We start from the raw sequence: 16375 nt of genomic DNA, 5'->3' as shown, positions 1-16375 counted from the left end.
TGAAATACCACCATTTGTCCATATAAATGTAACAGGATGTCTATCTGTGTGAACTGAAGGATCTCACTAACCACTTAACTGATATGCTTCTCCCTTACAAAATAGCTTCTCATCGGTCCTAGGTAGGTTTATAACTATTTTGGGGGAGACAGCGTAAAATGGCACCAAAAAAATTACGTCATATGATAAAATAACAAATGAGAGGCGAGTATATATTTTACCATTGGTCAATTACAATGTATACTTACCTCTCATTGGATAACTTTATTGTATGACGTCATTTTTTGGTGCCATTTTGCGCTGTCTCATTTTGGGGAAAAGAACCACTACCCTCCAAAGAGAAAAATGAACCCCATAACCCAAAACAATCAAAAATTCTTTACAAAAACAATTAAATATAAAGAAAAATATAATAATAATAATCTATAAACAAAGATAACATTTTGGTGCATTTCAAACTTGAAGAGATTTTTTTATCCTTTCTTAATCCTTTTCCTTTCTGTACAGAAATGTCCACTCGAAGTTTGTCCCAGCAGTCCCGACCTAAAAAATAACCAGTGGTGTTCAAGAAAAAACGTCAAATTTTATATACTTAGCTGCAAAACTACTCTACAAGTTATACAATTGTTTGTCTGATGGCTATTTTTACCCAAATTTTTGTCACTCCTTTCCTCTGTAATTCAGACATTACATTAAGGAGATAGAAAAAAGAGGGGAAAGTAGTAGGCCTTACCGATGCACACATAAATCTACCAATCGCAACATTAAATTAATAATACAATAGAATAGAGTGCCAAAAAACTGACACTTTTAAAATGGATTTAAGGATTTTCTGGTAATGATTATGGAGTTACAACGCTATCTAGTAAATTGAAGCATTTACTAACTTGATAATTTTATAATCGATATCATGCTGAAACCAACGCGACGGTCAAAGCTAGTCAAGTTGCAGACACGACGTACGGACATTACACAGTTTCAACTGTAGAGAAGCTTCGCTTCTATTCCCAATAACACAAAGGTTATATTCACAAGTTTATTGGTACAAAGTTTTAACATTACTAAAGTAATTATTTACAGAGTTAGGATGGGTCAAATGCGATAATAATAGATGCATTATATATTTTGGGGATCCACAACATAATAAAGACAATATTTACAGAATAAGAGTGGGTTAAGTATGATAATATTGGATTCCTTTCCCTATATATTTTGGTGGAAGTAATAAAAAACACAATAGCTATACAAAATTAAAATCATAGTTAACCTAAAATAGATAGATGTAAAAGCAAATTATTATTCGACAGACATTCTTAATGTATGTCTGTCCGCTACACTTTCCCGTATGGACGTACATAAAAAAACTTTGTCGCTGCTAAAATATAATAGTTATTTATCGCATCGTATTATAAACAGCTTTCCGTAGATATAAAAATCCAGCGGATTTTAATCGGTTTCGAAGCCATACTGGAAATGATATTCTGCTGCATGGTGTGAAACCCTTTTGAAAAGATTCTCGATATTGCCTCGTTGGAATATTTCCATTTCAAGATTAGCAAACTTCAAAACTTGAGAACACTTCAATGGTCACCCCCTAATAAGTTGTATCACAGTACAATTTTAGGTTGGAAAGGTTTGAAAGTTATTGCGATTTCTATGGTTTTTAATTAATAGAACCGACCTCGTATAAATTGGCCTCAGCCAGGGTTTTAAGGATTTATTTTTAAATGATGATTAATTTCGTCAATTTTTTTTATAAATTTGTACCTTACTGTCCTATGAATCATAAAAAAGTTATATTAATAGGATGAACATAAAGTTCAAAAAATTTTAAATGATCTTAACGTACTTTCTGAATACGAATATAGAGTTGCTACGCTTTCTTAATTGTACTGAACTGTTACATGAATCATCAGTATAATGCAAAGTTTAAAATCGATAGGACAATTCTAATATGCCCTAATTACAGGTCAGAGCTATCCGTGCCGGACACACATTCTAATTATAGAAAAGCTATGCTTTTAAAGACGGTTTATTATAAAGTAATATTTGTAAGTAAATTTTTCTTTGCAGTTTTTGTCCAACGTCCATTCAAATAAGCTTTATTTATCTTTTGGCAGTTTTAGGCTATTTCTATTACTTTCTGTTGTATGGGAGGTCATTAGTCATGGCCCAAAACAGGCAGAAACCATCATTATACATAATGATATTCAAGAAAAGTTCGTGCAATCAAAAGCATAAAGTTATCTAAAATAATTGTGCTAAAATAGTCAAGGCACCCCAAGATTTTTTTATGCTGATCCTTCCCTCCGTTCATCAAAACTTTTTTTAGATTGTTGTGTTTGAGTTAGATTGTTTCTGACGGGATAATTTCATATGTTTGTCATTAATAATATTTTTACTACTTTATATGATAGGACTAGCGGCTTCGCCCCTAGCCTCTAGGGGCTTTGCCCCAAGAGGTTTGAACAACCTAATTTTTCTTACTTTAGAGTTAAAAGAAAAAGTTTTAAAAAAATTGTTTTGTACCCCCCTAAAAATGAAAAGTTTGAACGTCCCTGATAGAAATGTAGTTACCCTTTTATATAAATATCCTACCTAATTCTGCTTTACTGGGGGGGGGGGAGAAGGGGGTAGGTGCAGTTCTCAACAAATTACCTTGTATGAAAGCGTCAATTTTTAAAAACATACATATTATATTATAAATGAAGATATGCTTAAACGATTTTTACACTAGTGGCTGCTCCTTAATAGATGTTGGTGCCTACCTAATCTGGACTAGAAGAGAACTTCTCTGAAAATAGGTCCAGATATTTCCAAGATCTTAATGAACATAGAAAGCAAAGAAGATAAAATAAGATAATCATCCATAAACAGGGCTCATAAGACTTGAAAATGCTCATAAGTCTAACTACTAACCAAATGCTTTGCTAAAATTCAACTGCTATAAATTGTAATTAAAGCAATCTCTAAAGTTAAAGAACATTTTTTTTTATGAAAACTGATAGCGTACTGCATTAGAAAAAAGGACATACAAACCTAGTGTCCAAGATTGATTAGGCTTGGTTAATGATTATATGTATAACTGTAAGAACCATTGGCATAGCCTTACTATAGCCAAGTTAAAGTTTTTTTTTGTTAACATACTTGAACATACAGACTTATATACGGACAGGACATGCATATAACAGACGGGCGTCAAACATGTTGTAGTATCTTAGATTTATTAGGCTCATTTAGAAAATTCTATAACTGTTCCTCTAGCACAGATATGGCCAATATAAAAGTTTTATTACTTATATGAATGTAATCATCCTTGTTTTTAGTATACCTGTCCCTGTGTCCTGCTGCATCAGTATACCTGTCCCTGAGTCCTGCTGCATCAGTATACCTGTCCCTTTGTCCTGCTGCATCAGTATACCTGTCCCTGTGTCATGCTGCATCAGTATACCTGTCCCTGTGTTATGCTGCATCAGTATACCTGTCCCTGTGTCCTGCTGCATCAGTATACCTGTCCCTGTGTCCTGCTACATCAGTATACCTGTCCCTGTGTCCTGCTGCATCAGTATACCTGTCCCTGCGTTATGCTGCATCAGTATACCTGTCCCTGTGTTATGCTGCATCAGTATACCTGTCCCTGTGTCCTGCTGCATCAGTTTACCTTTCCCTGTGTCCTGCTGCATCAGTATACCTGTCCCCGTGTCCTGCTTAATCAGTATACTTGTCCCTGTGTCATGCTGCATCAGTATACCTGTCTCTATGTCATGCTGCATTAGTATACCTGTCCCTGTGTCCTGCTACATCAGTATACTTGTCCCTGTGTCCTGCTGCATCAGTATACCTGTCCCTGTGTTATGCTGCATCAGTATACCTGTCCCTGTGTCCTGCTGCATCAGTATACCTGTCCCTGTGTCCTGCTGCATCAGTTTACCTTTCTCTGTGTCCTGCTGCATCAGTATACCTGTCCCTGTGTCATGCTGCATCAGTATACCTGTCCCTGTGTCATGCTGCATCAGCATTGAGTTGTGTCAATCCTGTTGACATTCACAAATCAATAATGCCACAAAAAGCAAAGTGTAAACAATTTTCACCTTGCAGAGAACAGCTAGGATTGGTATTCTCATAAAATAAAAGTAAGAATAATTTTGAGTAGTATGGCAACGTATCTGATTCTTATCCGCTAGATCTCCTGTTTTTTTTAATAGCTTAAACCACTACAGGACCAGTTGGTATACAACCTAAAAAGCACCAACTTGTTGGTTCAGAAGTTAACAAGATCTTAAGCTTCATACATCTTACTATAATTGAATTATAGATTTTAAAAGCTAAGCTATTCTATAAAATGGGCCAATCTGTCAGTTTGTCAGTATGTCCGTAACAGTCAGCTCTTTTCATTAATTTAGACACGTTAGAATTGTTCTATTGATTTCATGATGATTGTATAACAATTAGATATAATTTAGGAAGATTAAAAACTTTATGATTGTTACAGGAAAGTAGTTAGGAAAATATGCTGATTTTTAACTTTTTGACAACAAATTTTGAATGATTATCCTGCTCATCTGATTTTTGTGTTAATGATTCCTAAGACAACAAGGTACATTATCATAAGCGAGGCAACTCTATAATCAAATCATAAATGAATGTATGACCCTATAATGTATCCTGTATTTAAGCAATTTTGCAACAAGTTTATGTACAATTTTATTTAGACTTACAAATTATTGTTCGTTTTTACTTCCTTATGATTGTAATGCTTTGCTTTTATGGATATTTTTATCTATGTTTAATTACTTTTAAATTCTGATTTTATTAATGTTTAGAATTCAAGTCCCTGATCCAGAACTAAAATACTTTCTCTGGCAAAAGTGAAATATGATGGTTACTCAAAAAAAATAAAATTCTTAAAATAGCAACTTAAAGGAAGCCAGCTGGAATTACACTGCTGAAAGGCTGCTCTAAGTGAACCTAATATCCAACATTTGAAGTCTCCATCTTTAATATCAAAAAAGTGATAGACATCTTAAACTGACATTCAAAAAAGTTCTTTCAAATTTTTTTCCACTCTTAAATAACAAATTTCCATATGTAATTACACCAGGTAGAATCAAAATTTATGTTTATTTGACACAAATTTATAATGCCAAAAACTAATTACATTTGTACAATTAAAACACCTCTGTGATTAGTTGTTGAGTAGATCCAGCCATCTGATTGGCTTTAAATACTAACAGGTAGAATTCTCAAACTACAGTACTCTCATTGGTCGCAGAAGAAAAACTTATTTTTTTTCATAGTTAGAAACCTTGCCAGTTAATAAGAACCATATTGGTTCAGTGGTGAGCGATATCCTTTAGTACACTCCACAACATAGTTGTAATTTCCTTTCCTGGACCCTTGAGAAGCTTCATTGTAAGGGAAAACCATATTGGTAAAACGGTTAGTGTGAGAGTCTTCATGATAAATACATTTAGACATTTTTAAAATATAGGGTTGCGTATAAAATTTTGTTATTATTAATTTTTTTGTTGAACCACTATTTCCTTTGTGTCAGCCAAAGTGTAAAACACATCCATAAAAGCGAAGCTCTGAAACGGTAGGACAATTGAACATTAACACTTGTAAAGTGTCAGAACTGAATACACAGAATATATCAATGTATAAGTCTAAACAAAATTGTAAGTAAATTTGTTGCAAAACTACCTAAGTGCAGGATAATGTTAAAGACATACTTACATTTTAGGCCTTGATTATAGTGATTCTTCGCCTATAACCTTGTACCTTTATCAACGGACGTACGAACTTTCTGGTATCGATTATAGAGTTGTACGCTTGTTGTTATCAAAGTGCAAAGTTTAAAATTGGTAGGACAATTCTAACATATTATAACATTATTACAGAAATGAGGTAACCATTCTGGACGAACGTACATACGGACAGACGAACCGATTCTAATTATAGAAAAACTTTGCTTTCAATAAAGTGCAATTTCTCCCTTTCCCATTTTCTTTTGTCATTTCATAAATTTTTGAATAAACAAATTTGAAAATGTTATGCAACACATTTGGTTTATTCTACAGAAAAAGGAAAATTGTTAATCACAATTGGGTAAAATAAGGGTGTAAATGTCTTTTCTTGTGCCCAACACCTACGGAAGTCTAAAACTTTCGGGGCTTCCTAGTCCCAATATAAACTAACTTATATACCTAGCCTGATCTAAAGAAAACAAATAAAGGAAAACCTAACCCCTCTCACCTTTATTAAAAGCGAAGCTTTTCTATAATTAGGGTCGGACGTCCGTCCGTCTGGAACGGTTAGCTCTTTACGTTAATTAAAACAGGTTAGAATTGTCCTATATATACCGATGCATGTTAATTCCTATAACAATTAAGTACAATTTAGAAAGCGTAACCACCTATAATCGTTACCAGACCCAGTAAAATGTTGGTCACATGTCACAATAATTGTGACAATATTATTTGTGACATGTCACTAGTTTTTACAATTTTAAGATTTTTTGTGACATTTCACAAAGAAATGAATCCCTCCAAAAATATTATTTGTGACATGTCACTAGTTTTTACAGTTTTAGAATTTTTTTGTGACATTTCACAAAAAAAATAATTTACTCCAAAAATATTTTTTGTGACATGTCACTAGTTTTTACAGTTTTAGAATTTTTTTGTGACATTTCACAAAAAAAATAATTTACTCCAAAAATATTTTTTGTGACATGTCACTAGTTTTTACAATTTTAGAATTTTTTGGGACATTTCACAACAAAATGATTCACTCCAAAAAAAATGTTTTGTGACATGTCACTAGTTTTATAATTTTAGAATTTTTGTGACATTTCACAAAAAATTATCCATACAAATTTACAAAGAAATGATTCCCTCAAAAATATTATTTGTGACATGTCACTAGTTTTTACAAATTAAAAATTTATTTGTGACATGTCACTAGTTTTTATAATTTTAGAATTTTTGTGACATTTCACAAAAAATTATCCATACCAATTTACAAAGAAATGATGCCCTCAAAAAATATTATTTGTGACATGTCACTAGTTTTTACAATTTAAAAATTTATCTGTGACATGTCACTAGTTTTACAATTTTAGAATTTTTGTGACACTTCACAAAAAAATATTTGTGACATGTCACTAGTTTTTAAAAAAATACCTAAGGGAAATTGTGACAGGTCACCAAAAAAATTAACCCATTATATATCAAAATCCCAAATAAATATATTTTTTGCAATTTATATTATATATACTCCTCTAACACCATGGAGGACTATATTCGATTGTGAAGAGAGCAAAAAAATGCCCAAAAAATCTTAAAATTTGAAAAAATTTTATTTTCTGGCGCATGCGCCTGGTAGTGTTGTCAAATATTTTTTAATGGGGCCATAATATAAGAATAAAGATTGAATAAAAATAAGATTCTAGGGTTTCTAGCTTATATTCAAAAATATTTTATTACAAAATTTTAAATTACAATTTAGTTAAGAAAATTCCAAAAATAAGTTAATTTGAACCTATTGGCGCTCAGTCACAACAAAAGATGGCAACCTTAACAAATTTAAAAATTACATACAACTGTTACAAACAACACTGAGTGAGTGTGAGTGACTGAAATTGCAAAATTAAATTGTGTAAAATTACGTTATTCTAAAAACATAAGTTATAAGTTTATGGTAATTTTTAGTTTATTTACGTTTTTACATAATTAATTTTAATAATATATTTATTTTTCAATAAAGTAAAGCAAAACTCGCTGCTTTTCTTATAAAGTTTATTAGTTATTTCTCGTATCGTATTATAAACGGCTTTCCGCGGATATAGAATGTAACTACAATTATAAGATTAAAACTATTTTTTTTAGCCCCGAGGTGCCGGAGGCGCGGCTAAAAAAACTGGTTTTAATCTTATGATTGTACATTTCTATATTCGTAGAAAACTGGATATAATACGATGCTAGACTTAGTTTTTTCGTATGGATGAGAACCGGTTCCTATCCACCGGATTCGAATGAATACAAGAAATATTTTTCTAAATTTCAGAATCAAGAATGCAGGGAGTTATATCAAGTTTGAAGCTAATATTTAAATCTGGCTTGTACGCCAGTTTTACTAAAGCGTTTCAGTTTGTTGACAGCATTGACCTCTGCAGAGTTGAAGCTTTGAATTTAAATATTTATCAAGGTAAACAAACGCGTATTACCAAAAATTTGTATTTTATGGCATGTTATTTTTTTTAAATTTTGTCAATAAATCGCTTATCATGACATTTTGAATTAAAAAGATTAAAGTAACATTGTTCTATCATATGTATTCTTTAATCAAATACCTCACAGAGGAGAGGGATACATACTATTTGTACCCAAAGTTTTATAACCATGTTCGTTGGATCAAATACTTTGGGTTGGTACTAATATTGAATTTTATTGGTTGCTTTAAAACTAGTAGGGAGTATTTTGAAGTTTTTAACAAATAATTATATTTTGTTCATGATTATTGGGAATGTATAACAATTTATCTCCATTGTCTTATCCCTTTTAATAGTAGACAGTCCACCCACTAACAAATGTTGTAAATTATTTTTTTTCCAAAGTCTTATCCCCTAAAATCCCTGAAAATTTTTTGCTATTGAACTAACAGTTGTTTTATTCGCAGTACGATAGAGTAACTTAAAACCTAAAGATACGCACATACCAAAGTCAAATTCTTGTTTTATGTTAAGGTGGGCAACGAGAGCAAAGGTGACGAAATTAACTGCTGTGGACTTTAGTGCTAGCTCAAGGAATAAGGTTTATGCTTAATTGATTTGACAACCTATTTAAAACCTAAATTATACATGTATTAAATGTATCTCTAATATTTAATAGGTAGACGTTCCTATAAAAATAATTTAGAAAAACATCCTAGAAACTTAAGATGCCAGATATTATGTAAACCTTATTTCTCTGTTGATTTTAGTTAAACAGATTTGGTGCTTAGTTTCACCATTGTCCTGCCTGTCCGTTCGCTCCTTAAGGTAAGATTCACATTCCCACATGAACAATTATTACACCCCAGAAAAAAGTCCTTGTGTAAAAGTTCAAGGATGTCTGTCTGTGTGTCACACAATTGAGAATGGAGTATAGCCTATATAGATCTAATTTAGGATCCTTGATAATCAATAATTTTTAAAAACAAAGCTTTTCTAGTATTAGGGCAGGTCCGTCCGTACTTCCGTCCTTCTGAAACTGTTTGCTCTTTTCTTGAAAATAAATTTCTTTTTAATACTGATGTTTATACAATTAGATAAAATTGATAATAGATAATTTAGATAATCTACAAGTGGATTTCTTCTTCATAATACTTCTACGAGACGAACAGACAGATCCTTTTTATACAGTAGTTTCGTTTGAATAGTAAAGTTAATAATATATTTTCATTAAGGATGTCGTAACTGCTGGGGGCAAACTTCCAGCATCTGAAGCTGGATGGTAACAGTCATTTATCAGCGCACAGGCTGCTTTGTATGCTAAGGAAAGAATTCATATCAAATTATTGTTTTTTAAGTCTCAAAAGCAATTAAAATATAGAAAGGCAAATATAAAAAAACCTATGATAGAAGACACATCCTATTGAAGTCTTCACCCCCCCCCCCCCTTTTTGTGTCTTGACTTATTCTAACTTAACTAAAAAAAGTTTCCTATGTTTGCTAGGTTAGATACATGACAATGTGTAATGTTAAATTAATACCTAGCATATGACAAAGGAAATAACCTAAGAATGTTTATTTTATGAATTCATAAAAAAAAAATAATAGGGATTTGAAACCTGTATAAAAGAATAAGATCCGATATTCCACATAATTTCAAAGAAAACTGAATCACCAAGGACTTTTTTCAATGCAAAAGAACAGGTAATTCTATATCTGTATTTTTAATAGCAGCTAAGATGTTTTAAAAAAATATGTACAAGGTTTACGACATACTGGCATTCAAATTATAGAGTAATTTTGCTTTAAAATTGACTAATATCATGTTTAATAATCATAAGAATAAACATAAATTCGTGTATTATTGTCATAATAATACTTGAATGTTAAGAGTAATCTTAATAATAAAGTTTTCTTTTTCAGGGATACTGTAGAAGAAAGTATGCCGTTGATTTCGAAGCCTTATTGTAACTGACCTCCATCGTTAATTAACATATATCCTGCATTCCTTTTTTTGGGAGAGTAATTTTTAGCATTAGAACTTTTTGTTTTGCAAGAGTTGAACTTATTAACATAAATAAATTGCAGTGGTTTTCACTATAATGCTTGGCGACAAACCAACCAAAAATTAAAACAACAAAAGTATTGAGGGGGGGGGGGGAGTCTTTAATCCTGAATTAACTTAACATAAATTCACTTAAAATAAGTATCAAAATAGTTTGTTTGGTCGGCAAGCATTAGACGGAAAAACTTCTTTCTATAGTATCAAACTTTAAATATGTTTTCTCGTATTCATTCGAATCCGGTGGATAGGAACCGGTTCTCATCCATACCAAAAAACTATGTCTAGCATCGAATTATATCCAGCTTTCTACGAATATAAAAATGTACAATCATGAGATTAAAACAGTTTTTTTAGCCCGTGCCTTCGGTACCTCGGGGCTAAAAAAACGAGTTTTAATCTTATAATTGTATATTCTATATGCGCGGAAAGCTGTTTATAATATGATGCGAGAAATAACTATTATCAAATGCTGTGATTATTAAGTTTTGTCAAATGGTGTGCTTATTAAGAAGTTAATATTTATAAATAAATCTATTTTTTTATTACCTTTTTTATTTCTGTAGTACCATTGTGACATGTCACTTGTGACGTGTCACTTATATTTCATGTTAATAAAAAATTGTGACAAGTCACACACATACTTGGTGACAAGTCACACAATACTTTGTGACAAGTCACATATTCGGAGACATTCATACATTCAATGTGACAAGTCACAAACATTCTTAGTGACAAGTCACACAATACTTTGTGACAAGTCACATATTCTGAGACATTCATTCATTCAATGTGACAAGTCACAAACATTCTTTGTGACAAGTCACATATTCTGAGACATTCATACATTCTATGTGACAAGTCACACAATTTCTTTGTGACAAGTCACACAATACTTTGTGATATGTCACTCAAAAATCTTGTGACATGTCACATTTTTGATGACAAACTCACTATATAAAGTGTGTGACCGGTCACAAGTTTAGGTGTGTGACATTGTGACATGTCACAAACGTTAACATCGGAAAAAGTTGTGACATTTTTCAAAAACATGTTACTGGGGAATGTCCGTACGTCCATTTTAAACATGTTGATTTTTAACTTTTTATAACAATAAATCTTTATGTTATAAAATTATCCGATTGATTTAATTTTTGAAATACTGATTACAAGGACAACAAATTATAATCCTATAAGCGAAGCATTTCTATAATCAAGTCCTATACATGTAAGTATGTCAAAGATTATCCTGTATTTATGCCGTTTTTCAACAAATATACTTTCAATCTTTTTTTTTGACTTTTAAACATAATTATATTCTGATTATTTAATTCTGTCACTCTACAAGTGTTTAATTTCGTTTGTCCCACCGTTTAAGAGCTGCGCTTTAATGGATGTTATCATCCTTATTTTGAATTTTAAAAATAATGGATGGAGGTGCATTGTCGGCTTATGCTTTTGCAAATTTCTACAAAAATCATCAAAACGACGACAATTTAAAGGTTTTTTTATAAAATGGTGCATGTGAATATGCCTCTAGGGGCACTTGAGGGGGGGGGGGGGGGGGTGGAGTAATGATCCTGCACTTTTAACTTATTTTTTTATAACAAAATATTTCTATTTATCAAATGGGATATTTTGTCTGCGAAGTATTTGTACAAATTGTGCAATAACAAAGCGCATTTGCCGCGTTATCTTTTTCCTTAATTTGACCTAAATAATCGCTTCATAAACGTAAATTCTCATGCATTTAAATAATGTTTGCTTTAGTTTTTTTTTATCAAATGGCAGCTAAGAAACTTTCAACTTGTGCTAAAACTTAAAAGTTTTTATTGATATCACAAATTCATAGTTTTTAGGGTGCGAATCTAGCAGACGAAGAAACAAGGCTTTTAGTAAATAATAAACTTTTATAAAATATGAAACAAAATATTTTTTTATTATTTCCCTTTTCTGTAATAAAATTTACTCTAAGCCGTAAAATTTCATAATACGTGAGTTTTTCGTACTTTCATAACATTAAAAAAATTGACGTTCGTTGCTTTTGCATCAGAAAAGAGTTATTTAGTTTTCATTCAGGGAAGGAAAGGTCAATTGGAGTGAAAGTAAATTATAACCCTTTTACCCCTGTCTATATTTTTTCAACCGGCCTATTAGCAGGCAGTTGAAGAATATGTGATTTCTTTTGGAGAAGATTAATTCAGCGACCATTGACCTATCCTATTTGCCCTGGCTTTCTTTCCTAATTAAAGTATGATTTCGTAAGATACTTGAACTTGAGTCAATTTTTACATGTTTAGAAAGAATGCCTGTATATTATATTTTTAGTTCTTTAGTTTTATAAGCAAAGCTATTAATTCTAAAGGTTGTATTAGCGCACTTTTATCGTTAATTTGAGAATAATCTTGTATGATTTCAAACTTTCCATGATGATTCCTGTGACAATTAAGTACGAGTTACAAAAGTGTAGTAACTATATTGTCATTTTACCATGAAGTCCATTTTTATAACATCCTGATTTTGTATAATATAATTATCCTATTCAATTGACATTTGGAATATTGATCCCTTGGACAAGAAGGTCTAGTTATAGTAAATACCCCTAGATGCCTCTTCGGGTACTGTAGAATGGGGGAGGGGGGAAGTATTAATCCTCTTAGCACTTACAATTTTAGTTTTAAAAAAGTCTAAAACAATGCATGACTGAGGTCATTATTTTCTAATGGTGGTGCCCTCCCCTAAAATAGCTATATAACTCTTAGGATCTATGAGAAGCTACTTTGTTGAAGGAAAACAATATCAAATCAGCGATTAATGAGATGATTAAATCAGTAAAGACACACACACGAATCCTGTTCCTTTTATTTAATAATAAAAAAAGTTACTTATACCCTTTACAGATAAACATGTCTAAATCAGAACAAGAATATGAGTTGTTTGACCCTTCGGCCCAAAATAGAGAAAGAAAGGGTAATAATTCAGTTGGTGACATTGTTGGGGTAAGTTTTAAAGCTTTGGGGAACGATTTATATCGAAAATATACGTTTTAGCGGCTCTATCCTCTATAGACCTCAAAGAGATCTTTAGGTGGTACACCCCCGTATTTAAAAGACAGATTGATAAAAAAAGTTTTAATTACTTAGTTACCGTACTTTGATGTTAATTAAGATTGAGTATTTAGGACCTCTGCAAGTCCTAAAACTCTACATGTTCATTTTTTGGTTGCACAGTAAGAGATATAAGTTTTCCGGAATTGTAATGTAGGGAGTAGATTTGAAATCTGCATCAAATTTTAAGGATTTTTTATATGTATAAATCGTTTTTTGTATAATTCTTTATCTAAAAGCGGAAATACAAATTAAGTTAATTAATTTTGGCATCTGTGATTGGTGGATTTAAAAAATCTGCGCTCTGATTGGATGTCGTACATCATTCGACCAATTAGAGCGCAGGTAGTTTAAAATCCACCTATCCTATTGGTCAAAATTAATTAACTTAAAATGTATTTTCGCTTTTAGATAAAGAATTTTACAAAAAACGAATTTTATAAAAAATCCTTAAAATTTGATGCAGATTTCAAATCTACTCCCTACATTAAAATTCCGGAAAACTTATATCTCTTATTGCACAGCACTAATAAATTGGCCAAGCAATTTAATTCATTTAAACACAATACGACTTAGGTACCATTGTTATTGTCTTTGGTTATGACAAAGTCTATGCATTAAACATCATACATTATATATATCTTACTATGTATGTATTCTTTTTTAGAAAGCTGGAATAGTATGCGGACTGGGTATAGTTGCCTACATGGCCAGAAATTTCAAGAACCGCGATAAAAGTCAGAGAATGTCTTTATATGTAATTCATACCAGAATGTTTGCTCAGGGAAGCGTTATTGGTGAGTATTTGTCAAAGCAAAGCTGCTCTATAACTAGTTTACAACGTAACAGCCTAATAAATTCAACTATTCATAACTAACCTATTATATAGGTAGGTATTTTGTCAAAAATGCTTTACATTAACCAAGTTAAGAAATTTTTACGTGAATTAATTTACCAAAGAAAAGCTTTATCCTAAGCTATGCGACAATTTATAGCTGACTCATAATGCGAACAAAATTTAAAAATTAAGGCAATAGATATGTTATCATTTATACATCAAAACAATGTTAACCTGTTGATGTTGCGCTACTTATGAAGAATGATTTCCTATTTTAGGAGTCCTTAGCTTTGGTATGGCATATCAGATGTTTCAAAAGTATCAGGAACGGCAGGCAGCTCTGAACAGCAGTGAGCCAAGATAATTCGAGCACAACTCAGGTATGCAAACGGAATCATGGAATTGTAAAGAAACCAAGCAATCCATTTTTCTGATTCATTTAGAAATATATTTTTTTTAGTAGGTAGGTATTAATTTTGTTAAAATCTTTATGATTTATACGGCTTATCATTATTTACGTATGATATAGAGATACCGATAAAATGCAGTATTTTTGGGGTACATAAATATTTAAAAATAGATATTTACTTTACATTGGGCGCGGCTTCCTATTACATATAATGGCTGTTTATGATTTTTTATCTGTCCAGAGGTGGATTCTTAAAAAAAAAATTAGGGTCGTATAGTGAGGCATAATTGTTTTTGATAAAAATCCTCTAAATCCCCATAAAAAAGAATCCATTTCAGGATGTTTTTAAATGCTAGGATTTTTTAGAATCTATGTAGGTATGGCAGGGATCTAAAGGGATAAGGCAATGGCATATGAAGTGATGTACATCAACAATGATTATACACAAAAAATTACCCCTTCTGTAGATTACGATTAGTGGTTGAATCGTCTGGACACTCAACTTAATGAACCAACCATATAAATTTAAAATTCTAAACACGGTTTGGGTCGAGATTCGAATCTATTACCTACCAATTACGCCGGTCTTCCTTATAACTTACATTTTCGTCTGTTAGAATTCTTGATATTCCAACAAATTTTGTTTCTAAATGTGCTTCGTTACATACGCTTAATCTTATGTTTTCATCCTTGTTTTTATTCTAATTTTATTTTTATTACAGATTTTGGTCTTTCCATCATGAAAAGAAATAACAAAAAGAATAAACAATTTCTACCGACTAGTCAGTGAAAATGTTGAAAACGGCTATAAATCTTCCAAAGTTATGAATTCTAAACTGCAACGGAAAAAAATACATCAAATTCTAAAAAATGTTTTGTGTTGGCAGTTTTATTGCCAATGAAAGCAAGAAATACAAATGCTCTAAAATTTATAATTTTACAAATAAGAGTGTCATATTTTAAAAAGGATATTTAGATATTGAATTGCTAAATATTATCTCTTGAAGAAGTTAATCATAATGGTAGAAACCTCGTAATCAAATTATTAAGACAATTAAAACTTCAAAGAAGCTACCTACCTAGGCTACCTATCGAATTACGGCAGGGCATTTTATGATACAAATGAAGTTAATTGGCGGTCAATTTTCTATGACTTTTTTTCTTTTTTCAATCTATTTTCTTTATTCTTTGATTACAAGGCCTTAATGCTTCGGTCCCTTTTAAGTTTTTTAAATACATTTGGCGTGAGTGGGGGGAAGATTCACTTCATGCAATGAAACCTAAGGAACTTGACAAAATAAAAGATTTACAGCATTGAAAGTTGGTACAGTGGTTCTGGTTACTTTAATGAGTTGTTAAAAGTATCTTAATTCCATTCCTTCTACCCCCCCCCTTCCCCCATTTATTTAGAAAAAATGAAATTTAACTGAAAATATGTCTACGCTAATGCCTACCACATTAGGAAACATTGAGCCTTTTTTTGTTTTGACTAAATTTGTATTGCCTCCACAAATATGTTAATCTGATCTTTAATAAGCCATTTTATTAGGTTTAAGTTAATAGAATAATACCAGTCTATCATGAACACTTAAAATATGATGGTTATTTAATTTTAGAAAATATTCTTGATAAGAGTTTTATCCTGTTATTGATAAATCAATTTAAACTCAAAATTCCTAATATGAAATTATATTTAAATTAAGTCCATTTTATAAATAAGAAATACAGAATTTGAACAAGTGTGTTT

The 16375-nt window shown here is 31.4% G+C and overlaps 1 protein-coding gene, 2 long non-coding RNA genes and 1 pseudogene across 6 annotated transcripts; 3 read left to right on the top strand and 1 right to left on the bottom strand.

Moving 5' to 3' along the window:
* Window positions 1-2768: 2768 nt before the first annotated feature.
* LOC145324555 (uncharacterized) lies at window positions 2769-4019 on the bottom strand (annotated as a pseudogene).
* Window positions 4020-8060: 4041 nt separating this feature from the next.
* On the top strand, window positions 8061-9536 carry LOC145323778 (uncharacterized). Its single transcript, XR_013881101.1, has 4 exons — window positions 8061-8208; window positions 8747-8813; window positions 8983-9040; window positions 9448-9536. It is a non-coding gene; the product is annotated as an uncharacterized LOC145323778 (long non-coding RNA).
* A 279-nt stretch (window positions 9537-9815) lies between these two features.
* On the top strand, window positions 9816-10819 carry LOC145323776 (uncharacterized). 4 transcript variants are annotated; one of them, XR_013881100.1, is made up of 4 exons: window positions 9816-9916; window positions 10136-10302; window positions 10476-10599; window positions 10707-10819. It is a non-coding gene; the product is annotated as an uncharacterized LOC145323776 (long non-coding RNA). The 4 variants fall into 4 exon arrangements; XR_013881099.1 differs by having other exon boundaries at window positions 10136-10299; window positions 10476-10819; XR_013881098.1 differs by having other exon boundaries at window positions 10476-10819.
* Window positions 10820-13156: 2337 nt separating this feature from the next.
* On the top strand, window positions 13157-16016 carry LOC145323775 (HIG1 domain family member 1C-like). The gene is made up of 4 exons (XM_080166312.1): window positions 13157-13273; window positions 14049-14178; window positions 14498-14599; window positions 15351-16016. Exons 1-3 carry the CDS (start codon window positions 13181-13183, stop codon window positions 14581-14583), a joined length of 309 nt encoding a protein of 102 aa, XP_080022438.1. The 5' UTR covers window positions 13157-13180; the 3' UTR covers window positions 14584-14599; window positions 15351-16016.
* The last annotated feature ends 359 nt before the right edge of the window (window positions 16017-16375 follow it).

The sequence above is a fragment of the Acartia tonsa genome, chromosome 7, assembly GCF_053477335.1.
Source record: "Acartia tonsa isolate MP-2025a chromosome 7, ASM5347733v1, whole genome shotgun sequence".
NCBI lineage: Eukaryota > Metazoa > Arthropoda > Copepoda > Calanoida > Acartiidae > Acartia > Acartia tonsa.
Note: the sequence above shows the minus strand (reverse complement) of the source record. Positions and strands in the feature narration are given on the sequence as shown.

Bases quoted from the DNA above. Each gene is read 5' to 3' on its own strand.
- LOC145323775 (XM_080166312.1), top strand. From the start codon at position 13,181: ATGTCTAAATCAGAACAAGAATATGAGTTGTTTGACCCTTCGGCCCAA. The intron at 13,274-14,048 runs GTAAGTTTTAAA...ATTCTTTTTTAG, and splicing joins CAGTTGGTGACATTGTTGGG to AAAGCTGGAATAGTATGCGG. The intron at 14,179-14,497 runs GTGAGTATTTGT...TTCCTATTTTAG, and splicing joins TGCTCAGGGAAGCGTTATTG to GAGTCCTTAGCTTTGGTATG.